Source organism: Lithobates pipiens, unplaced genomic scaffold (genome assembly GCF_037356315.1).
Source record: "Lithobates pipiens isolate NorthernLeopardFrog02 unplaced genomic scaffold, aLitPip1_a1.2 Scaffold_22, whole genome shotgun sequence".
Lineage (NCBI taxonomy): Eukaryota > Metazoa > Chordata > Amphibia > Anura > Ranidae > Lithobates > Lithobates pipiens.
In genome coordinates, this window is record NW_027507784.1 from 91,312,276 (window position 1) to 91,336,013 (window position 23,738).

Below are 23,738 nucleotides of genomic sequence, written 5' to 3' on the forward strand. Positions count from 1 at the left end.
CGTCCCTGTGCAAGCCGCTCCGCAGCTGCAACATATGTGAATTGGCGCCATAGAGAGCCAGTCGCAATCTCCTGTCATGCGAATTGGATGCGGAGGTAACTCACATCCAATTCGCATAGGTGTGAACTCAGCCTGATAGAGGGCTCCAGTCTCTCTGCTTGTGTCAATCCTCCCATGGCGGTTACGGAAAGCAGACTGGGTAACCATTATCTGGAACAATACAGATCTTCCTAAAAAGAAAAAGAACCATCATGTAGCTATGGAGCCGATGTTCTCTATAGCGACCTTTGGATCGTTTTTGTGCAGCATAAAGTGTCCCTGGACCTGGGCTGCGCTGATCTTGTCTGAGGCCGACAGAGCCGAGTCGGCAAACTCCTCTGCCGTGCGTTGGGTCTGATCTGGGTAGAAGCGCATGAACATCTGTGCCAGCTGCCACCGTGTGCAATGTCCTACGTACTGCTTTACATCCACCCGACCTGGCCGAATCAACGCTGGGTCCAACCTACAGTACCATGAAGAGAACACAATACACTGTGAGAAAATGCCATGGCTGAGATTCTAGTCTGAGCAGAGGTTGGGCTTGCTGTGTTACCCACTTAAGGACCGAGCCTCTTTATGAGATTTGTTGTTTACAACTTAAAAACAGTTTTTTTTTTCTAGAAAATTACTTTGAACCCCTAAACATTATACATTTTTTTTCTAACACCCTAGAGAATAAAATGGCGGTTGTTCCAATACTTTCTTTCGCACCGTATTTCCGCAGCGGTCTTACAAGTGCAAATTCTTTTGAAAAAAATACACTTTTTTGCATTAAAAAATAAAAGTTAGCCCAACTTTTTTTTTATTGTGAAAGATAATGTTACGCTGAGTAAATTGATACCCAACATGTCACGCTTCAAAATTGTGTCTGCTTGTGGAATGGCGACAAACTTTTACCCTTAAAAATCTCCATAGACGAAATTAAAAAAAAAAAAGTCTACAGGTTACATGTTTTGAGTTACAGAGGAGGTCTAGGGCTAGAATTATTTCTCTCGCTCTACCGATCGCGGAGATACCTCGCATGTGTGGTTTAAACATCGTTTTCATATGCGGGCGCTACTCACTTATGCGCTCGCTTCTGCACGCGAGCTCGTCGGGACAGGGCATGTTTAAAAAAAAAACTTTTTTTTTTATTATTTTACTTTTTTTATCTTTTTATTTTTCTTTTATCTAAAACCAGACCGCTCACTGAAGAAGAGGATACCGGGGTTATGGCAGCTAGTTGCTGCCATTACAACTATATTCCTCTTCAAAGTACCGACGTATGGGGGCGTGGCCAAGATGGCAACCAGCTAGGACGTGTTTGCAGAGAGCTCCGCACCTGGCAGGCTATTTATCCGGCATTTAGGGACATATATCTCTCCCCGTGGGCCGGTGAAGCGGTGGTGAGGCTCGGGGATGCGCAGGGGTAGCTCCGGTTCCCATAGGAAGAAGCATACGGTCCCGGGAACCCCGCCGGGAACTCCACTACAGACCCGCGCGGCACGCGGGCAGGCCTACACCAACATGGCGTCTCAAACGGACCACGCTGACACGCCACCGATGGGTGATGATCAATTTCAAGCACTTATGCAAGCGATCACTGGTTGCCAGACTACCCTAACCACTAAGATAGAGCAGATACAGCTCGACATGGGGCTTATCCGGCGAGATATGGATAAACACCGGGAGCGGCTTGCCGAGGTGGAGCGGAGGGTTGGAGACGTGGAAGATGTTACCCGCGACCATGATGCCTCCCTCCGTACCCTGCAGGTGCGGGTGAAGGCGCTGGAATCCAGGGCCGAGGACCACGAGAACAGGAATAGGAGGAACAACCTGAGGTTGGTGGGCCTCCCGGAGGGGTCGGAGGGCCGTGACACCGAAGCCTTTACCGAACGTTTGCTACGTACACTTCTTCCGCTCGCTGAGTTCTCCCCCCATTTTGTCGTGGAACGAGCGCACAGAATGCCGTCGGTTCGTGGCCCACCGGGCGCCCCGCCACGCACGTTTATTTTCCGCCTTTTGAACTTTAGAGACAGAGACCTGGTTCTTCGGGAGGCGAGGAAGGTGGGGGACCTGCGCTTTGAAAATGCTAAATTAATGCTTTTTCCTGATTATTCTGTGGAGACGCAGAGGCAACGCAGGACATTCGACCAAGTCAAGGCCCAGCTGCGCACCAAAGGTCTCAAGTACAACATGATGTTCCCCGCGAAACTCAGAGTGATTGACGGAGAATCCGTTCGTTTCTTTACCGCCCCGAGTGAGGCCTCCAGATGGATTGATTCCCTTCCCCAGCAGAGATAATTTTTTGATGGTGATTACCTGACTGGGGTCCACAAGCATCACAAGCTTTGCCCAGTGTCACGCGGATCGGATTTCCCCCCCCCCCCTAGCTCTGTCCCTCCATTTTGGAACTTGGAGGGCTGGTCGGAGTGCCCCTCTCCTTTTCAATACTGGTTTTGGGCAGGGGGCGAGGAGCCGACCTGATATTCTGATGCTCCTTAGGGGGGGTCTACAGGTTCATGTCTTCATATTTCTGTCTAAAGGGCCTTAGGGCCCTACCCCCTCCCTAGTTTATACCCGGGGGGGTCTGCAAGATTACTTCTGGATGTGAATACTCTGTACTGCTGATGCTGGACCCCGCTACTCCGATGTTGTCGTCCTGTTGGATGAGTTGCTACTAAGAATGGGCCCTTGGAACATTCCAAGAGAATTTTGCACTTCAATCTGAGGCACCACATACACTACGATTTGTTCCCTTTTGTCTTGTTTTTTCTTTTCCTTTGCCTCCAGGAAGCGGCTGCGCTGGAGTTTGTCTACTCTGCGCAGGAGACTCTGTCCTAGGTGTGCTGGTTGATACGCACCGCCCCCACGGGAGATTTCTCCTTTAAATGGGTTTGATTATGTTTGGTTTGGGTTCTCAAACACCCTGGGGCTGTTTTTCTGGGGTGTGGGGTGGGAAGGGAGGGGAGTTCTGGTTTTTCTTCTGTTTTTTTTGTTGTTTTTTTGTTACATGCTTTCATGTTTTCTGGTATAGACAGCGCTACTATAATGAATGTATAAGGTATATCATTGCATTACTTAAGATGAGATATTTGTGCCCCGACTCTGGCCGGGTGGTCGTATCCGTTGGTCCCCCCTGCCCTTCCAGATTATGGCTCCGTTGAAGATCCTCTCCTGGAATGTTAGGGGGCTTAACCAGAAGATTAAACGCTCTCTTGTTTTTGACTACATGAAAAAATATGCTCCGCATATCTGTATTCTTCAGGAGACGCACCTAGTGGGGGGAAGGATTATGGGATTGAAGAGGCCCTGGGTGGGATACCACTATCATGCCACATACTCTGGCTATGCCCGGGGGGTTAGCGTCCTTATCCATAGGTCCCTTAATTTTGAGCCTCTTGATATAGTCACAGATAAGGACGGGAGATACGTACTGGTCCATGCCACAATTGACATGATAGAAATGGTGCTGGTGGGTCTTTATATGCCTCCTCCTGCGGATCTGTCTCTACTACATAAACTGACTGCCCTGATAGCCCAATTCCAGACTGACAATGTGGTTATAGCAGGGGACTTTAATATTCCTCCTAATCCTTCCCTGGATAGGTTGACGCCTGACCGGGCCACAGACTCTCCAGTTTCTCGCTGGGCACAGGTGTTTGGGCTGGAGGATGTCTGGAGGTGGAAACACCCATCAGATCGCCAGTTTACGTGCCACTCCTCCTCCCACAACACACTCTCCCGTATTGACCTAGTCTATGCTGGCGCCCCCATGCTTCCCAGGGTCCTTGGAATAGAGTTACTTCCTCGGGGCATCTCTGACCACTCCCCACTGCTGTGTACATTGCAAACTTCTACCCCTCAGAGGGATAGACTATGGCGCTTGTCTAGGTACTGGATTGAGCATCCCACCATTGCCTTTGAGATGGGCGGTGAAATCCGGGGATTTTGGGCCTCAAATGCTGGCACGGCTTCTGGGGGGATGGTCTGGGATGCCTTCAAGGCCTATATGAGGGGGTGCTACCTCTCCTCCATTGGTCGGGAGCGCAGGAATGATAAGATCACGGTAGAGGAGGCAGAGGCCAGGGCCCAGGAACTGGAGACCCGGTTCACCCTCACGGGTAACCCGCTCACGGCTCAGGATATGAAAGTAGCGTATAGAGAGGTGGTGCTCCTTAGGGTGGCTAAAACAAGCAAACGTCAACTGGCTCAGACGCAGAGGATTTTTGAACAGGGCGAAAAGACGGGGAGATTGTTGGCCTGGATCTCGAGGGAGCAGGCCCCAATCTCCACTATCCCTCGAATACAGAATAGTGCTGGGACAATGGTGACGGATCCCCTTGCCATCAACGCTTGCTTTGCAGAGTTCTACTCCGCCCTTTATTCATCTAGGGTGCAGTACTCAGCGCAGGAGTTAAGTGCTTTTTTAGAGGGGGTGACACTCCCTGCCCTTACTTCTGAGGCCAGGGACGGTCTGGACTCCCCGATTACTCTGGCGGAAGTCCGGGTGGCGCTGGGGTCCATGCAGCCGGGGAAGACCCCTGGGGAGGATGGGATACCCCCGGAATTTTACAAGTATTACCTAGAGGAGATGTCAGTTAGAATGCATGATATGCTCACCGCGTCCCTTCGGGTGGGGGAACTTCCTCCATCTATGGCACAAGCCATCATAGTGGTGATCCCTAAACCTGGGAAAGACCCCCAGTTGTGCTCGTCATACCGACCCATTTCCCTACTCAACTCGGACGCGAAAGTGCTGACCAAAATCCTTGCCAGGCGACTGAACGAGGTTATACTTACCTTGATCCATGAGGATCAGTCTGGCTTTATGCCAGGGAAGGGGACAGATATTAATATTCGCAGGCTCTTTACTGTTTTGGCCTCGGGGGATGCAGAAGGTGGGGAGGAGGTTGTGGTCTCTCTAGACGCGGAGAAGGCCTTTGATTCAGTGGAGTGGGACTATTTGTGGGCAGTCCTCCGTAGATTTGGATTCGGTCCAGCCTTTATCTCGTGGGTCAGGGAGGTGTACAGAGCTCCCACGGCCAGAGTGCGTACGGGTGCGGTCCTCTCCCCGCTCTTTCCCCTCCATAGGGGAACCAGGCAGGGGTGCCCACTGTCCCCGGGGCTTTTTGCACTGGCAATTGAACCTATGGCGGCTATTCTCCGCTCCTCTCCTGAGGTTCGGGGTATTGTCCGGGGCCCTTTGCAGGAAAAAGTTTCGTTATACGCTGATGATACCTTGTTGTATCTCAAGGACGACGGAGCCTCCCTACAGGCGGCACTGTCGCATATAGACCGGTTCGGACAGTTCTCGGGTATACGTATAAATTGGGCGAAATCAATTCTATTCCCACTACATGATGGTGAGGGTGGTCCCCGAGTAGATGGGCAACTGCAGAGGGTTTCTCAATTTAAATATCTAGGGGTGGAAATACACAGAGACTTGAAACAATTTATTACCCTTAACCTGAGTCCGGTGGTTACCCAGTTGACCCAGAGGTGTACTGGGTGGAGGTCCTTGCCGCTTTCGCCAGTGGGACGGGTCAATTTAATTAAAATGTCGGTCCTTCCTCGGTTTACCTATCTCTTTCGTCAGACCCCAGTCCACATCCCGCTTAGATTTTTTAAGAAATTAGATGGCATTGTTTCGTCCTTCGTCTGGAATGGTAGGCCCCCTAGAATAGCTAAAACAACCCTCCAACGGCCCCTTGTGAGGGGCGGTCTGGCACTGCCCTGTTTTCTGAAATACTACTGGGCGGCAGTCCTAGTGACTGTCAGGTGGTGGCTCTCCGAGGGCCCGGTCAACCCTGCGTCCTCGTTGGAGGCGGCGTTGTTGGGCTCTCATGCGGAACTCAGGAACCTGATCTATAGGGGACCACGATCTAACCCTGGGATAACCCTCCCGATGCGTACGACGCTTAAAATATGGGATTTGGTGAACAAAAGGTTGGTGGGCGCAGGGGTGTGGGCCCCGGGGACTCCCCTTTGGGGGAACCCCCGCTTGCCCCACTTTCAATCCATCCCGGATCCGATTGTTTGGGCCAGGCATGGAGTTATAACACTGGGGGACATAGTGTCCCAGGGGCAGCTACTTTCCTTCGATGCTATTAAACAGGCCAGGGACCTCCCAAACCATATGTTTTTCAGATTCCTGCAGTTGCGACACGCCTTCCGATCTCAATTCCCATCTAGAGCGACTCTTGGGGTGTCGGCGGTGGAGGAGGCGCTTGGTCCTGAGGGGGGAGGGACGCGCACACTGTCCATGGTGTATGCCGCGTTGACCGTATCGGAGGAGACTAGGATCTCCCATTTGTTTGAGCTCTGGCAAGGCGACATTCCGGAACTTACTGAGGAGGACTGGGAGGAGGGTTTACAGCAATACCTGACCCTTGCGATTTCTGCAAGGGACAGGTTTATACAATTGAAGTTCCTCCACCGGGTATATTTTTCACCGGCACGCCTGGCAAGGATTTACCCTGACCGATTGGCTACCTGCCCCAGATGCAAAGAAGATGATGCTGACTTTTTCCACATGGTCTGGTCCTGCCCTGGGGTAGTGGGATTTTGGAGAGGGGTCCTGGCCGATATTAATGCAGTGGGGGAGCTTACGATTCCACTTAGCCCGATACCTCTCCTGCTGGGTATCTGTGATTTTCTGGATATCTCCTGGGGGAAGAAACTGTTTATTTTTTACACTACACTCTATGCGAGGAAAGCCATACTACTGCAATGGAATCAACCTCTCCCTCCTACTAAACAACTGTGGCAGTCCCTGGTGAACGCGGCTTTGCCGCTTTATAAACTTACATATCTGGGCAGGAACTGCCCTGGGAAATTTGGGAAGATTTGGGCGGCCTGGGTTGAGGCGAAGCATTTGACTATTGTTTAGGCTAGGGGGAATGGAGGGTGGGGGGAGGGAGGGGGGTTTCCCCTTTTTTTGTAATTTATGTGGTTTTTTGTGTGGTGGGGGGAGGTCTCGGGGAAGTTTTATATTTTATGTTGCAATGATTAGTGACTCTATATATTGCTAAGAACTATCTGTGCTTCTATGTGATACATTTGATTATCTGTCTACTCAAAATATGTATGTACCTTGCTGACGCATGTCTGTTTTCTGTTTTTTTTTTTTGTTTGAAACATAAATAAAAATTCTTTGTTAAAAAAAAAAAAAAAAAGTACCGACGTATAACGACGGTAGGCAGTCTGGAAGTGGTTAATGTGCATTGCATTAAAGCAGCCCATCCAATTGATGAGGTTGCATAATGCATCACAAAATGTGTATGTGGCATTTTTTTGGCAGTGTGTGTCATGATGCACTACAGCGCACACACACACACACACACACAGTATGTTGGGATGCCATTCAGAATGAACCGCACTTCACAGGTGCATCTTACAGTGCAATGATGAGAACAGGTCTTTAACCACTTCCGGACCGCCTACCACATATATACCACGGCAGGACGGCCCGGCATGCACAAAATCACATACCTGTACGTGATTTTGTGCACGAGGTTTAGGTCCCGCGGGTGACCCACTACCGCTGTGATTGGACACAGCGGGAGCCAAACAGTATGTCCGGCGGCAATGGCCGTTGGCCACCCGCGATCATTCTCTGGAGAGGCAGAACAGCGATCTGCCTATGTAAACAACTGTGAGGGAGGAACATGGAGGAGATCTTGTGTTTCTGCTAAGCAGAAACACGGATCTGTTTTTCTTCAGTCACAGCAGCTCCCGCGCAGCGGTAAAGCGGCGCTTTACCGTTCATTTAATGGCGTTTTTTGGCCAATACCGGGACACTTTTAACCCCTGCTAGTGGCTGAACAAAGGGTTGACAGCGCCTGTGTTGCGGCGCTGCCGAAACGCTTTGCAGGCACTTCGGCAGTGTTGCTTATTCATTTCAATGGGCAGGGCATTTTGGGAGCGCTGTATACAGTGCTCCCAAACTGCCCCAAATATGCTGTTTGCAGGACTTTTTTTTCCCATCCCGCAAGCTTTCACACTGGGAAGGCGTGAGAGGTGCTTTTCAGGCACTTTACAGGTGCTATTTTTAGTGCTAAAACGCCTGAAAAGTGCCTCCGTGTGAAAGGGGTCTTAGAAAGCACTCCCTAGGAGCACACGTAACTCTTTGATCGCCCCTGATGTTAACCCGTTCCCTACCAGTGTCATTTATACAGTGACAGTGCCTTTTTTTTGCTAGCACTGATCAGTGTATCCGTGTCACTGGTCCCCACAAAGTGTCTGCTGCAATGTCGCAGTCCCGCTAAAAAGCGCTGATCGCCAAAAATAAAAAAGTCCATAAATCGAACCCATAGTTTGTAGACGCTATAACTTTTGCACAAATCAATTAATATACGCGTATTGGGATCATTTTTTTTTTTTTTTTTAACTAAAAATATGTAGCAAAATACATATTGGCCTAAACTTAGGAAGAAATTCGATTTTTACATTTTTTTTATTGGATATTTATTATAGCAGAAAGTAAAAAATATAGTTTTTTTTCCAAAATTGACGCTTTTGTTTGTTTATAGCGCAAAAAAAAAAAAAGCGGTGATCAAATACCACCAAAAGAAAGATCTATTTGTGGGCAACAAAAGGAGATACATTTTTTTCTGTACAGGGCTGCACAACCGCACGATTGGCAGTTAAAGTAACGCAGTGCCGTATCACAAAAAATGACCTGGTCATGAAGGGGGTAAAAGCTTCTGGGGCTGAAGTGGTTAATGAATACAAAAAAACATTAAAGTGGTCCTAAGGGCAGAAGGTTTTTTTTTTTTTATTTATTTTACCTTAAATCATTCTTATGTCACTTTAAGTACAGTAGTGACGGAATGTACTAATATAGGATTTTTTTTCGGTACTGCAAGTTTTTTTTTTTCTTAGGTACAGTACTAAAAAGAATCCACCTTACCTGTCAATGTGATTTGTGGTCATGAAAACAATTCGAGCTTCTGTAGAGGCCACCCCATCCAGGGCGTTTAGCAGACCGCTGAAAGTCAGGCGTCCCATGCCCTGATATGCAGTTGGATCTGAAGAAGGGAAGAGAACATTAAAGGATATGGAGAATCAGACACAAGACCACTTGCCAGACTTGTTGCCAACTCTTTAACCCCTTAAAGAAAAATAATGCCTAAGCACAATTTTGCAAATTTGACGTTTTAGTAAAACCGTACATATCATCAAAACTACTTTGTGCATCCAGGTAAAAAAAAAAAAAAAAATTTTTTTGCTTTTAAAATTTAGCTGTATATTTCTTGTTACTACCATATCCTACCACCAAAGAACAACCCAAAATAAATTCTCCTGCTCCCGACAATTAGATCAGTGATACCACATATGTGTGTGTTATTTGTACCCATAGTACAGCCCAGAAACAATAGTGCACATTTTGCTTTTTTTTTTTTTTATCCTACCTTAACCACTTCCTATCCGGGCCAATTCTGGCACTCTTCTCCTACATGTAAAAATCATAATTTTTTTTTTTTTTGATAGAAAATGACTCAGAACCCCCAAACATTTTTTTTTTTGCAACTTTTTCTGTCACAAGGTATTTGCGCTGCAATTTTTCAAACACCTTTGTTTTCATGAATTAAAAATAAATAAATAAATAAAAAATAATTAAAAAAAAAAAAAAAAAAAACAGTAAAAGTTAGACCAATTTTTTTTTGTACAATGTGAAAGATAATGTTACGCCAACTAAATAGATACCTAACATGTCATGCTTTAAAATTGCCCCCCTTCGTGGTCTGCGTTTCTATGGTGCGAAGTGGCCCTAAGCCCTTGTACACACGGTCGGAGAATCCGTCGGAATGTGTCCTATCGGACCGTGTCGTCGGATAATCCGACTGTGTGTGGTATGCATCGGACTGATTCCGTCGGAATATCCGTCGGACCCAATTTTCCAACATGTTGGAAATATTTCCCGACCAACTGGGCCGATTGGACATACTCCGATCATGTGTAGAGAATTTTGATCGGACGAAGTGCCACGCATGCTCAGATCAAATTCCTACATCAAAGCTATTGGCTACTAGCCTGAATGTAGTCCCATCGTAACGAAATTACGTCATCACGTTCTGAAAGATTGGATTTTTTCGCCAACTTTGTCCGACCGTGTGTATGCAACAGTTTCGGACAAGATCCGACGAACAAAATCCAACGGATTAGGTTGTGGAAATCTCCGACCGTGTGTATAGGGGCTTAGTGTTACAATTATGATTAGCTTTGATTAGCCACAGCTGATCACATGGTACAGATGGGCTGCGATTGGACCTGTTTGTACCATGTGATGACTGTTGGCCAATCACAGAGCTCATCACAATAGCACAGTTCACAATGAAGACAGGTAACAAAGCCTTTCATTGTGCACAATGGTTATGTTATCTGCTGTGATTGGCCACAGCGATCAGTCATCTGCCGTGTTCCGGTGTACATGGCGGGTGACAGATCGTGCTGGGGCAGGATACTGGGAGGACATCATATGACTTCCTCCCAGAACAACAGTACTCCCGCCCCCGCCATCATTTTACTATAGGCTGGGCAGGAAAAGTTTAAAAACATAAAATAAGATTCATTAGGAAATAGCATTTAAGGGCCTATAAAGACATAAATGGATCGAAAACTCACTCTGTTTGGCCAGATCGCGGCTTACGAACGCAGCGTCCACATCCTCCAGCAGGATAATGCTCTGTTGTGGGGCCACACTTAGCAGGTGGTTGAGGCGGTCATCGGAGAGGCTGTTGTCACTAAGGCTCATCAGACAGATGCTGTACTCCAGCTCTCCCGCCAACGCCGTGCTGAAAGCACACAGAGGAAGTGCAACAATATCAGCGATTAAATTACAGTCCATTGAAAGATTTTACATCTTTACAGTTTTTACTAGACACTTTCGTTTAGTTCCGAATTTGTAATTTTTAACGAATTTAGACAAATTTGTAAATATCCAAATTAACGAAAACCCGTTTAACAAATTTTTCCCAACATTTGTAAATTCTAAAATATTCGAAAATTACGAAATTCAAAAATCTGAAAAATTTTAAAAAAAAAGGGTCGATATTCAAACATCTTGAAGTACGAAATTCAGAAATATGAAAATTCGAAAATCTGAAATAAATAACTTATCACTATCTATTAAATTATAGGTATTGGAATTTCCTTTCAAATTTGTCTGTTAGTGAACGTAACCAACAAGAAATTATCCGAAGTTGCGAATTTTCTGAAATAACGAATGCCGCATCTAAACGAATGGAATGTAATGAATTAATAATAATAATAATAAACAATAATAAAAACGTTTTATTATTATTATTAATTAAAAATTTGTTCCGTTCCATTTGTTTAGATGTGACATTCGTTATTTTCTGATAATTTATAACTTCATATTCGTTATGTTCACCAACAGCCAAATTTGAAAGGAAATTCCAATACCTATAATTTAATAGTCAGTTATTATTAGTTATTATTTCGAATTTCCGATTTTCAAATTTTTGAATTTCTGAGTTTTCTAATTTCCAGATTTCGGATTTTCAAATTTTCGAATTTATGAATTTACGATTTTTGAATTTAGGAATTTTTGAATTTTGGATTTTCAAAATCTATTATTTATAAGGAATGACCCGAAAAACGAAAAAAAAAAAAATGAGTGAAACGAACACAACAAATTTTTTGGCAGTGCACATGTCTAGTCCTTACATAAGTGATAAATGGAAAATTCTAATCACATATATGTATTTCAACTGTGCATGCCCCTATCTGGCTGAAATTCTGCAAAAATTATTTTTTATTCCACTTAACCCCCTTGGTCTTAAGATGGGGGAAGGGGGGGGGGGGGTGGACTTGCCAAACTAGCGACCAGGAGCTTTTGGTGACAGTGCTAAAACATCGGCCCCCCTATGGACACATATGTGGGGAGTTGGGCAATAATGTCACATGCATTTCGTGGCTGAAAAGAGCTTACGCCAAAAAAAAAAAAATTCAGTTCTGTATGGAGCGTACACTGGTTTTTACGTTTTTACACTGGTGAGGGGAACGCTAATTTACAGGGGGCTGTGATGGGGACCCTGATTTAAGGTGGGATTCTAATGAGGACTCTGATGTGGGGGGACACTGATGTAAGGAAGGGTCCCTGATTTAAGAAAAGCTCTTTGCTGTAAGGGGGGCTGTGCTGGAGACCCTGATTTATGGTGGGATTCTGATGAGGACCTTCATGTAAGGGGGAACACTGTGACTGGGATCTTGATATAAGTGGGGAATTCTGATGTAAGCAGGGGACTCCGATAAGGACTCTGATGTAAGGGGAATCCTGTTGTAAGGAGAGGACTGTGATCAGGACCCTAATGTAAGAAGGCTGTGATAGGGCCCCCGATTTAAGAAGGGCTCTCTGCTGTAAGGGGGGCTGTGCTGGAGACCCTGATTTATGATGGGATTCCAATGAGGACCTTGATGTAAGGGGGAACACTGTGACTGGGATCTTTATATAAGTGGGGGATTCTGATGTCAAAAGGGACTCCAATAAGGACTCTGATGTAAGGGGAACCCTGTTGTAAAGAGAGGACTCTGATGGGGACCCTGATGTAAGGAGGGGACTGTGATTGGGACCCTAATGTAAGAAGGCTGTGATGGGGACCTTAATTTAAGGAGGGGGCTCTGCTGTAAAGGGGGCTGTGATGGGGACCCTGATGAGAACCCTGATGTGGGGAGACACTGATGTAAGGAAGGGTCTCTAATGGGGACCCTGATGTAAGGGGGGGCTGTGATGGGGGACCCCGATTTAAGAAGGGCTCTCTGCTGTAAGGGCGGCTGTGCTGGAGACCCTGATTTGGGTGGTATTCCGATGAGGACCTTGATGTAAGGGGGAACACTGCGACTGGGATCTTGATATAAGTGGGGGATTCTGATGTAAGCAGTGGACTCCGATAAGGACTCTGATGTAAGGGGGACCGTGTTGTAAGGAGAGGACTCTGATGGGGACCCTGATGTAAGGAGGGGACTGTGATTGGGACCCTAATTTAAGAAGGCTGTGATGGGGACCTTGATGTAAGAAGGGCTGTGATGGAGACCCTATTTAAGGTGGGATTCTGATGAGGACCTTGATGTAAGGGGGAACACTGTGATTGGGGTCCTGATATAAGTGGGGGACTCTTATAAGAACCCCGCTGTAAGGGGGAACCCTATTGTAAGGAAAGGAATCTGATGAAAACCCTGATAAAAGGGGAACCTGATGTAAGGAGGGGACCTGTGATTGGGACCCTAACCCAAGAAGGCTGTGATGGGGACCCTGATGTACGTTAGGAACTCTGATAGGGACCCTGATGTAAGGAGAGGACTCTGATGGGGGCTCCAATTTAAGGTGGGATTCTGATGAGGACCCTGATGTAAGGGGGAACACTGTGATTGGGATCCTGATATGGACCCTGATGTAAGCAAGAAGTTCTGATAGGGCCCCCTAAGTAAGGGGTACCCTGATGTAAGGAGGGGACTCGGATAGGGACTCTGATGTAAAAGGGGACCCTGATGTAGATAAGGGACTCTGATACAGGACCCTGATTTAGGGAGGGGACAGGGACCTTAATGTAAGGGGGGCTGTGATGGGGACCCAAATGTAGGTGGGGGATTCTGTTGGGGACCTCGATGTACGTTTTGGCTGTGATGTAGAAGGGCCCCTAGTGGGGAGTCTCACTCAGCTTCCATCCCTTTTGTTGTGAATTATATCATGCTCACTACAAAAGGAAGCTAGTAAAACAAATTCACTCATTTAAAGGTTATTCATTTATTTATGATTTTTTTTTTTTATTCTTTGGCCCATAAAATATTTATAAAAAATACATGATGTGTCTCTTTTAATGAAAAGTTTGAAGACCCCGGCTTTAGAGAATTCAGACACATCTATAGTCCCTCTGTCTCCAATCAATGGACTTGTAAATAACCAGAACTGTGTTGTTTATTGTGGTAAGATGTTATTTTATTATTTTTGGTGAGCTGTCATTGTGATTATTGTCCCTGGAGTAATACTTACATAAAGCTGCTTTTCCCACACCCGGGAGGTCCGTAGAGAAGGTACCCCCTTCTGTAGGGTACTCCTGGATAAAAATAAATAAAAAAATAAAATAAAAAAAGAAAAAAAGGTTCACATTCATATTCAACTGATTGAAAGAGTTTATTAGTGATGCCCCAAACGGTGGTTCCCCCACAGGGTTGCCAATCTCCCAAAGTGAAGTGTACTTACATTAGACACGTGCAATTTGTTTAGCTTCGAATTTCCAAATTTTTCAATTTCCGAATTTCAAATTTCCAAAAATTCGAAATTTTGGAAATTCGAAATTAGGAAATTCGAAAATTCGAAATTAGGAAATTCCAAAATTTGGAAATTTGAGAATCCAAAAAGAAGAATGAAAATCTGAACATTCAAAAGAATGAAAATCTGAGAATTTGAAAACCCGAAAATCTTACATTCCATTTGTTTAGATGTGGCATTCGTTATTTCGGATCATTTGCAACTTCAGATAAATTTGTATTTGTTACGTTCACAAACAGCTAAATTTGAAAGGAAATTCCAATACCTATAATTTAAAGGTTTAGTTATTATTTCGAATTCTACTGATTGTCTCTCTTTTTTTTCAGATTTTCGAATTTAGGGAATTTTCGAATTTCTTAATTTCCGCCTGCACAGGATTGCACAGAACACCTGCGCACCCCGTGTGGGTAAAAATGGCCCTTTGCATGGGTGTACAGATTTGCACGCCTGTGTGAATGAGGCCTAGGAGGTGAATTCATCCTACTTTGGAGAGTTATTTTTTTTTTCTCATTTCTTTTTATGCATACTTTAACAAAGGTCGTCAGCACCAGATGAAGAAACAATTAGGTTTGCTCTTGCCTCTGTCTATATACCACTTGGGGTTGTTGATGAATCCTTTCACATCCTGAACAATCTTATCAGACACTCCCTCTTCCAGTACTACGGAGCTTATCGGCCTCCTTCGACGTGGAAACCCAAAGGGCCGCCACTCCGACCCCATCGCGGAGTACATGATGGTCTTCCCTTCTTGCTGTCGCAGTGCCAGTTCTCTGGCTGTTAGGAATAAAAAAAAAAAAAAAAAAAAAACACAATTTTAGTAACTAGTGATCAGAGTAGGATCATTACTGCACGATTGTCAAAACAACTATAAAATGATTTGCTTTAAAGCTAATCTTGAATTTCTTCAGAAAAATAATTTTACTTCCTGTTCTGTATCCCCACAGTTGTATATCTGCAGTGTGAGATCATCTAAGGCAGTAATCTCAAAACTGCGGCCCTTTGCTTGTCTTTATATGGCTTTTGGGGCAGTGTTCCTCTCACTGATACAAGACACTATTCCTCCCACTCACACCAAGATGGGGCACTATTCTTCCTACTAAAACCAACAATGGGGCACTATTCCTCCCACTGATACCAATGATGGGGTACTATTACTCCCACTGATACCAACTATGTGACACTATTACTCCCAGTGACACCAAAAATGGGTCACTATTACTTCCACTCAGGGCTTTTTTTTCCTCAGAGAATAGGTGCAGGAACTCCCCCTTTCTGAGTCCCCCCCCCCCATTTGTCTCCGCCCCCTACCCACCCCCAAGCACCGTCCCTTGATTCCAACCCCTACCCACCTCCCAGTACTGCCCCAAGTATTATTTGCTAAATAATTTGTATGGAATGTGTTCTGGTCTAATAACAAGAAAAGCAGTAAAAATAGATGCACTGGAGCCAGAAACAATAGACCCCACCCCAGTAATAATAGATCCTCCCAAGCAACAATAGAGTCCCCTCCCACCAATAATACAATAATAGACCGCATCCCAAAAAAAATAGGTGCACCCAAGCAACAAAAATTCCCCTCCTAGAAATAACAGACCCCACCCCAGCAACAATAGATCCCTCACACAACAATAGACTCTCCCAACAACAATGGACCCCAACAACAATAGGTTCTCCTCCCAGCCACAATAGACTCCCTCAGCAACAATGGTCCCCACGCTAGCAACAATCGTTCTCCACACAACAGTAGACCCCCCACACAGATACAATGGACCATCCACAACAAAATACCACCCTCAGCAACAAAAGATCCACCCCAGCAACATTAGACAACCCCCCCCCCCCCCAGCAGGATAAACAGGTCTCCCAGCGGTCAGTATTAATAGACCCTCCAGCAGCCAGCAACAGTAGATCCCTACAAGCACCATAAGACCCCCCCCCCCCCATCAACAGATCCCCCACAAGCAATAATAGATCCCCACTAGTGACCATAAATCCCCTTTGCTATTACATACATTTGGTGTGGGTGGTGCCGGAACTGCGTTCCTCCACGTTCCCGCTGGAAAAAAAAGCCCCGTTTCCATCGATACCAACAATGGGGCACTATTCCTCCCAGTGACACCAACAATAGGGCACTGTTACTTCCACTGACACCAACAATAGGGCACTGTTACTTCCACTGACACCAACAATAGGGCACTGTTACCAACAATGGGGCACTATTCCTCCCAGTGACAACAACAATGGGGCACTATTCCTCCCAGTGACAACAACAATGGGGCACTATTCCTCCCAGTGACAACAACAATGGGGCACTATTCCTCCCAGTGACAACAACAATGGGGCACTATTCCTCCCAGTGACAACAACAATGGGGCACTATTCCTCCCAGTGACAACAACAATGGGGCACTATTCCTCCCAGTGACAACAACAATGGGGCACTATTCCTCCCGGTGACACCAACAATGGGGCACTATTCCTCCCGGTGACACCAGCAATGGGGCACTATTCCTCCCGGTGACACCAGCAATGGGGCACTATTTCTCCCACTGATGCCAGTGATGGGACACTATTCCTCCCATTGACAGGGCACTGTTCCTCTCACTGACACCATCAATAGGGCACTATTCTTCCCACTGACACCAAAGATGGGGCATTATTCTTCCTACCGACGTCAATGATGGGGTACTATTCCTTCCACTACAAATAATTAGGCACTATTCCTCCCACTGACACCAACGTTCGGCCCCCTAAAGTCTTAAAGGCAGTAAACTGGCCCTTTGTTTATAAAGTCTGGTGACCCCCTGATCTAAGGCACTGCTGCCCTTGACTGCTGGTCTCACCAGATTTGAAGTGGGATGTCACAAGTGTGCTGCTCACTGTTCTCCTTGCTGGAAAGGAAGCTGTACCTGAGGAACAACAGTGCAAGGCTCTAACTGCTTCAACTTCATTAATTCTGTGGATCTTTGCTTCCTCCACCTCTCCTGCTGCTTCTGGATTAGTGCCCCACCAGTCATTAGAGCAACAGTCACCAGGAGGGAAGCTTTGACATGAGGTAGCAAAGCCCTCCTCCTCTACCAAGATGGCCCCTTCCCCACAGAGACAGAAAAGGACATGGTAAATCCATAACGTGGAAAAGATCAGCTGCAATCAGGCTACACACAATAATTTTTGTTGGCTTCCGCAGTACAGGTCCCCTTTAAAAGCTGAGCACATGTCAAGGCCTACCTTCCTGCAGAATGTTAAAGAAGATATCACGATTGGTCCCTATGGAGGTGAAGGTGACAGACTCCCAAGGTGTGCCAGTGTGCAGGTCAATCATCTGCTTCTCTCGGTTCCTCTCAATGCGAATCCATTTATTTTTGTACCTGGAAGCGGCAAGAAGAACAATAAAAAAATAAATAAATAAAAAGGTATATTCCCAGGTAGGTAATGATCCAGACTGATCAAACTCAATGTACTGTCACACAGAAAGTACTGTGACTGCAGAACCAAGGCCTAGTCAGGAGCAAACTGACAGATCCTCTTGATAGTCCATCCACCCACTTATCCACCCTGTAGTACTTACCTAGTGCCTGCCAAGTACTGTGTTCTTGTAAAGCCCCATACACACTATCAGATTTTCTGCTGATTTTTTCCTTCAGATTTACCAAAACCATATAATATGAGGTCAAACCTTAGGAGTTTCAATGTGTATGCAATCAGGCAGACCCTTGTACTACATGGTTTTGGTAAATCTGAAGGAAAAAAACAAATCTGCAGAAATTCCCCTCCCACTGCTTGTAGAGGCTAGTTAGCCCCTAGGATCTGCTTTTACCAGAGAGCCGACCGTCAGCTCTAAAAAAAAAAAAAAAAAAAAAAAAAAAAAAACAGGCCAAAACATCCTGGTAAAACCACTGAAAGTCCAGGGCTGCTGCATCACAGGAGATTTTTCACCTTAATGCATTTAATGCATAGAATGCATAGAATGCATTAAGGTGAACAACCTCGAGGGTTTACAGCCCATTTAAGGCTCCTTTCACACCGAGCCGGTTTTCATTTGCTACAGCGCTAAAAATAGCGCCTGTGTAGCGCCTGAAAAAAACAGCCCCTTTCACTTCAGTGTGAAATAGCGGCGCTTTACCGTCGACGCTAGCACCGCCCCAGTGTGAAAGGGGCCTAAAAGAAGATTAAAAATTAAAAGTGCCCCTATCCCCCCTGTGCTCAAGTGCAAAGGCGAACACATACGTAGGTCCTGCACGTATATGTGAATGGTGATTGCACCACACATGTAAGGTATCAGTTTATCATAGAGCTGGCCAAAGACCGGAAGGTCCCTGGCCGTGTCTATGGTCTAGGAGACAAGAAATTACGGCATTACATCACTTCCAGGTAGGACAGCCGTAAACACTGACATTTGTTTTTTTTTTTGGAAACCATGAGATCCATATTTATTTTTTTATTTTTTTTGATCCCATGCTTTCCAGGGTAGAGGAGAGAACTGAGATCTTATAGACCCCAGATGTCAACATAAAGAGGACCTGTCATGCCTTATTTCTATCACAAGGGATGTTTACATTTCTTGTGATAGGAATAAAAGTGATAAAAAAAAAAATAAAGAGACGGTGTAAAAGAAAAAAAAATTTAAACTTTAAAATAAATAATAATAATAAAATTTTTTTTTTAAGATGTCCCGTCTCCCCATGCTCACACGCAGATGCATATGTAGGTCACGCTCGCATATGGAAACCATGTTGGCACCACATGTGAGGTATCGCTGTGAATTTTATAGCGAGAGCAATCAGCAGCAGACCTCCTTTGTAACTCTAAACTAATAACCTGTAGGGCTTTTAAAGTATTGCCTATATGTTATATATTGCGTCTTTTTTTTTTAATTCATTAAAGTGTATTTTTTATAAAAAAATTGTGTTTGCAAAACCACTGCGCAAATATGGCATGACATAAAAAAAAGGCACCATTTTATTCCCTAGGGTCTCTGCTAAAAAAGAAAAAAAAAAAAAGCATAATGTTTTGGGGTTATAAGTAATTTTCTAGCACAAAAATGCAGATTTAAAGCGGTTCTGCACCTTTAAAAAAAAATATTAAAAGTCAGCAGCTACAAATATTGCAGCTGCTGACTTTTAATAAATTGACACTTACCTGTCCCAGGGTCCAGCGATGTTGGCGGCAGATGGTGAGCAATCGCTCGTCTCTCTGCTGCCCCCACCGCCATCCTCTGTCAGGGAATAGGGAAGTAAAGCATTGCGGCTTCACTGCCCGGTTCCCTACTGCGCATGCGTGAGTCCTGTGAACTGTGTGTTTCCCAGAACACAACGGGCGGGGAATCTGCGGCGGTCTTGTCCCGGAAGTGGGTGCAAATACCTGGATTATCCAGGTAACTGCACCCCCCCCCCATGAAAGGTGCCGATTGTGGCACCGGATGGGGGGGGGGGAATCAGATGAGCGGAACTTCCACTTCAGGGTGGAGGTCCGCTTTAAACAAAGAGTGCCAGAAAAAGCCAGGTGGTTAAAAGGAGTTTAAGTGTTTTTGTTTTGTTTTTGTCCAAAAAAAAACGTTGCATTTGAAAAACCACTGCGCAAATATCGCATGACATCAAAAATTGCAACAACCAACATTTATTTCTCCTGAGCCTTTGCTTTCAAAAAAATATATTATCTAGCCGATTTTTACACGTATGTGAGAATTGGCAGCTAGTGGTTAGTAATGGAAGGTGGAGCTTCTTTAAAAAAAAAAAAAGAATAAATAAATACATTGAAAACTAAAATTGTTGCTGTATAAATTGACATGAGGAGTTAAAGAGGAAGTAAACCCTGATGAGTTTACTTCCTCTTTTTTTCCCTGCAAAGGTAAAGCATAATGGACTACTATGCATCGCATAGTAGCCCATTATGTGTCACTTACCTGACACAGGAGCCAGCGAAGTCGCCGCTGTCCCCTGTAGTCCGCCGCATCCATCTTGCTTGTGGCGTCTCGCAGCTCCGCCGAATGACAGCGGCGAAGCCGCGATGACGTCACTCCCGCGCATGCGCACGGGAGTGGCGTCTCGCAGCTCCGCCGCTGTCATTCGGCAAAGCCGCGATGACGTCACTCCCGCGCATGCGCACGGGAGTCGACAAATGCGGCAGCTCCATTCTTGGAACTGCCGCGTTTAGTGCGTCTGCGCGCCGCTGTCTACGGCGCATGCGCCGTAGACAGCGGTGCCCGTTTTCGGGCAAATATCTCCTAAACCATCTAGGTTTAGGAGATATTTCTTGGACCTACAGGTAAGCCTTAATCTAGGCTTACCTGTAGGTCAAAGTCGTTTGTAAGGGTTTACTTCCTCTTTAAGTCCTGCAGACTTGTAAAGTTACCATGAGGTCCTCTTTCACATAAACGGCACTGGCCAGGATGTACCTACCAAATGAAGTGGTTCCCAGGACTCGGGACGAAGTCAAACTTGGTGCTGACTCTTCCGCTTTCATGTTGTAGATATGAAGTCTCAACGCTCAAGTGCTGCGTATGCTTGGCATGGTGGGAGATCCAGCTCAGCAGCCACTGGTAGCTCTTGTCCTTGCTGGGCACCTCAAGCGTTATCATGTAATGCCTCCTGAAGGCGATCATGCCAAGCTGGGCACTTTTACGGGCCAAAGCCAAAGCCGTGCCAACACCAACCAGGCCAAACCCCGCCCCAAAGTAGGGATTGTCTTTCAGGGCCGATAAGAAGTCTGCAAACGGCATTTCCGCAAAGGGCAATGGGACCTGTGATGACTGTTACCGCTGCATGCTGTTAGAAAAAATGTGAAAAACATTTTTTTTAGATGAACTACAAAAAAAAGGAAATTTATAAACCAATTACATCACACACATTGTAACACATATAGGTAATGTACAGAGTATGCAGTATCTCACAAAAGTCAGTACACCCCTCACATTTTTGCAAATATTTTCTTCTATCTTTTCATGTGACAACACTGAAGAAATGACACTTGTCTACAATGTAAAGTAGTGAGTGTACAGCTTGTATAACAGTGTAAATTTTCTGTCCCCTCAAAATAACTCAATACACAGCCATTCATGTCTAAACCGCTGTCAAGAAAAGTGAGAACTGTGTTATTTTAACAATTGCGCAGTCGTGCGACGCTGTACCCAAACAAAATTTTATTTTTTTCCCTCATGAATAGAGCTTTCTTTTGGTGGCGTTTGATCACCTCTGTGCTTTTTATTTTTTGTTAAAAAATTTAAAAAAAAAACACATTTTTTAAAACAAAATTTTATATTTTGTTATAAAATTTTGCAAACAGGTAATTTTTCTCCTTCATTGATGTACGCTGATGAGGTGGCACTGATGGGCACTGATAGGTGGCAGTGATGGGCACTTATGGGTGGCATTAATGGGCACTGATCAGCACTGGTTGGTTACACTGATAGGCAGCACTGCTAGGTGGCACTGATTGGCACCACTGGTGGGCATTGATAGGTGGCACTTGTGGGCATTGATAGGTGGCAGTGATGGGCACTTATGGGTGGCAATAATGGGCACTGATCAGCATTGGTTGGTTACACTGATAGGCAGCACTGCTAGGGTGGCACTGACTGGCACCACTGGTGGGAATTGATAGGTGGCAATTGTGGGCATTGTTAGGTGGCAGTGATGGGCACTTATGGGTGGCAATAATGGGCACTGATCAGCATTGGTTGGTTACACTGATAGGCAGCACTGCTAGGGTGGCACTGACTGGCACCACTGGTGGGAATTGATAGGTGGCAATTGTGGGCATTGTTAGGTGGCAGTGATGGGCACTTATGGGTGGCAATAATGGGCACTGATCAGCACTGGTTGGTTACACTGATAGGCAGCACTGCTAGGGTGGCACTGACTGGCACTACTGGTGGGAATTGATAGGTGGCAATTGTGGGCATTGTTAGGTGGCAGTGATGGGCACTTATGGGTGGCAATAATGGGCACTGATCAGCACTGGTTGGTTACACTAATAGGCAGCACTGCTAGGGTGGCACTGATTGGCACCACTGGTGGGCATTGAAAGGTGGCACTCATGGGCACTGGCAGGGGCTACTGGTGGCACAGATGAGGCAGATGTGCCTCCTTCCTCTTTGGGACCGATGTCCCTTGCACATAAACCAGTGATTTTTTTTTTTTTTTTTTTTCGCACGAGGACAAAAAAAAGCCAAACGATTACCGAGCTTTTGTTTACATCATGTGATCAGCTGTCATTGGTTGACAGCTGATCACATAGTAAGGCACTGGGACCGGCTCCTTACTCGGATCTGTGATCATCCGATTGTCATTGACTCGGGGCCGCGTGCAAAGGGGAGGCCGAAATTCAGGTCCGCGATGTGCCCGTCATTCGGCTATAGCGCGGATGCCAAGAGGTTAAGAAATAATCAGATTAAACTTCAGCTTTAGGAGATATTCTCACTGTTCATTTGGGGTAAAGTAAAAGTGTATTTATAAAGGGGCCCCCATCCCACCCCACCCCCGTACTCACATGACCAGAGAGTCAGTCCTGCTCCTGGCCCCACTGCTGCAGGATAAAAAACACGGGTATAGGTGGGGGGTTGGGGGATTAGCATGTGATCTCCTGCTGCTGACAGTGCTAGGTCCCGCGCTGTCACATGATGGAAGGGGCAACGTCAATGGGCCCCTCCAAACCTCTAACACAGAGGGCACATTAGAATCCAGTACTACACATTCTATTCAGACTGTGGTGCCCATAGCAAGACCAAAGCTCCCAACTGTCCCTGATTTGGAGGGACTGTCCCTGATTTGGAGCAATGTCCCTCTGTCCCTCATTCCTCCTCATTTTGGTCTGATCTATATAGTTGTATATAAAATGCACTTTTTATCTTTCAAAAGGTTTTTCCCAGCGCTAAACCTTTCATCTGATTTCTAAATTGGTGCATTTTGAAAATTTGAAAAGCCAATATAAAGGAATCATAGTGGTAAAAAAAAGCACTTGTGGGTTTAACCAATCATTTTTGGGGAGTTAATACTCCTTTAAGGGGTCGTGGTGGGGGCGTGTCCTATGCCTGCATACTTTTGCTGCTAGGTGTCCCTCATTAGGCTCATTCCCATCTCAAAACGTTGGAAGGTATGCCAGACCCCCTAGTATGAAACAAAACCCCATCCATCAAGTCAGGTGGAGTTCCCCTTTAAATCACATGGCACCCATCCATTTATTAAAAATAAAGCAGGCCATTTATAATAGACAGGGATTTGAATATTATTATTATCATTACGATCAGACAGACACGGAGGGTGAGAGAATAGACGAGAAGGACAAATACACTGAGGTCACCACTCACCTTCTCCTGCCTTAGCCTGCTGCTGCCTTCCACTTCCGGCTCCCTGCGTTCCAAGCCTCGCTCCTGCCTCCCAGCGTGCGCTTTTGATGGACGTCGCGTACAAGTGAAGGAAGTGACGCGG

General features: G+C 45.7%; 1 protein-coding gene across 1 annotated transcript in view; it reads right to left on the reverse strand.

The window, feature by feature from the left end:
• The window catches only part of BCS1L (BCS1 ubiquinol-cytochrome c reductase complex chaperone), a 24,015-nt gene extending 283 nt beyond the window's left edge, over positions 1-23,732 (reverse strand). Inside the window, exons 1-8 of the mRNA XM_077447881.1 lie at positions 23,618-23,732; positions 20,712-21,077; positions 17,542-17,681; positions 14,894-15,088; positions 14,036-14,099; positions 10,648-10,817; positions 8,933-9,050; positions 1-502 (exon numbers count right to left, since the gene is read on the reverse strand). The exon at positions 1-502 is cut by the window's left edge and continues 283 nt beyond it. Coding sequence (XP_077304007.1) covers positions 250-502; positions 8,933-9,050; positions 10,648-10,817; positions 14,036-14,099; positions 14,894-15,088; positions 17,542-17,681; positions 20,712-21,031 — 1,260 coding nt within the window. The 5' untranslated portion in view covers positions 21,032-21,077; positions 23,618-23,732 and the 3' untranslated portion in view covers positions 1-249. The remainder of the gene's footprint in view (positions 503-8,932; positions 9,051-10,647; positions 10,818-14,035; positions 14,100-14,893; positions 15,089-17,541; positions 17,682-20,711; positions 21,078-23,617) is intronic.
• Between the last annotated feature and the right edge of the window lie 6 nt (positions 23,733-23,738).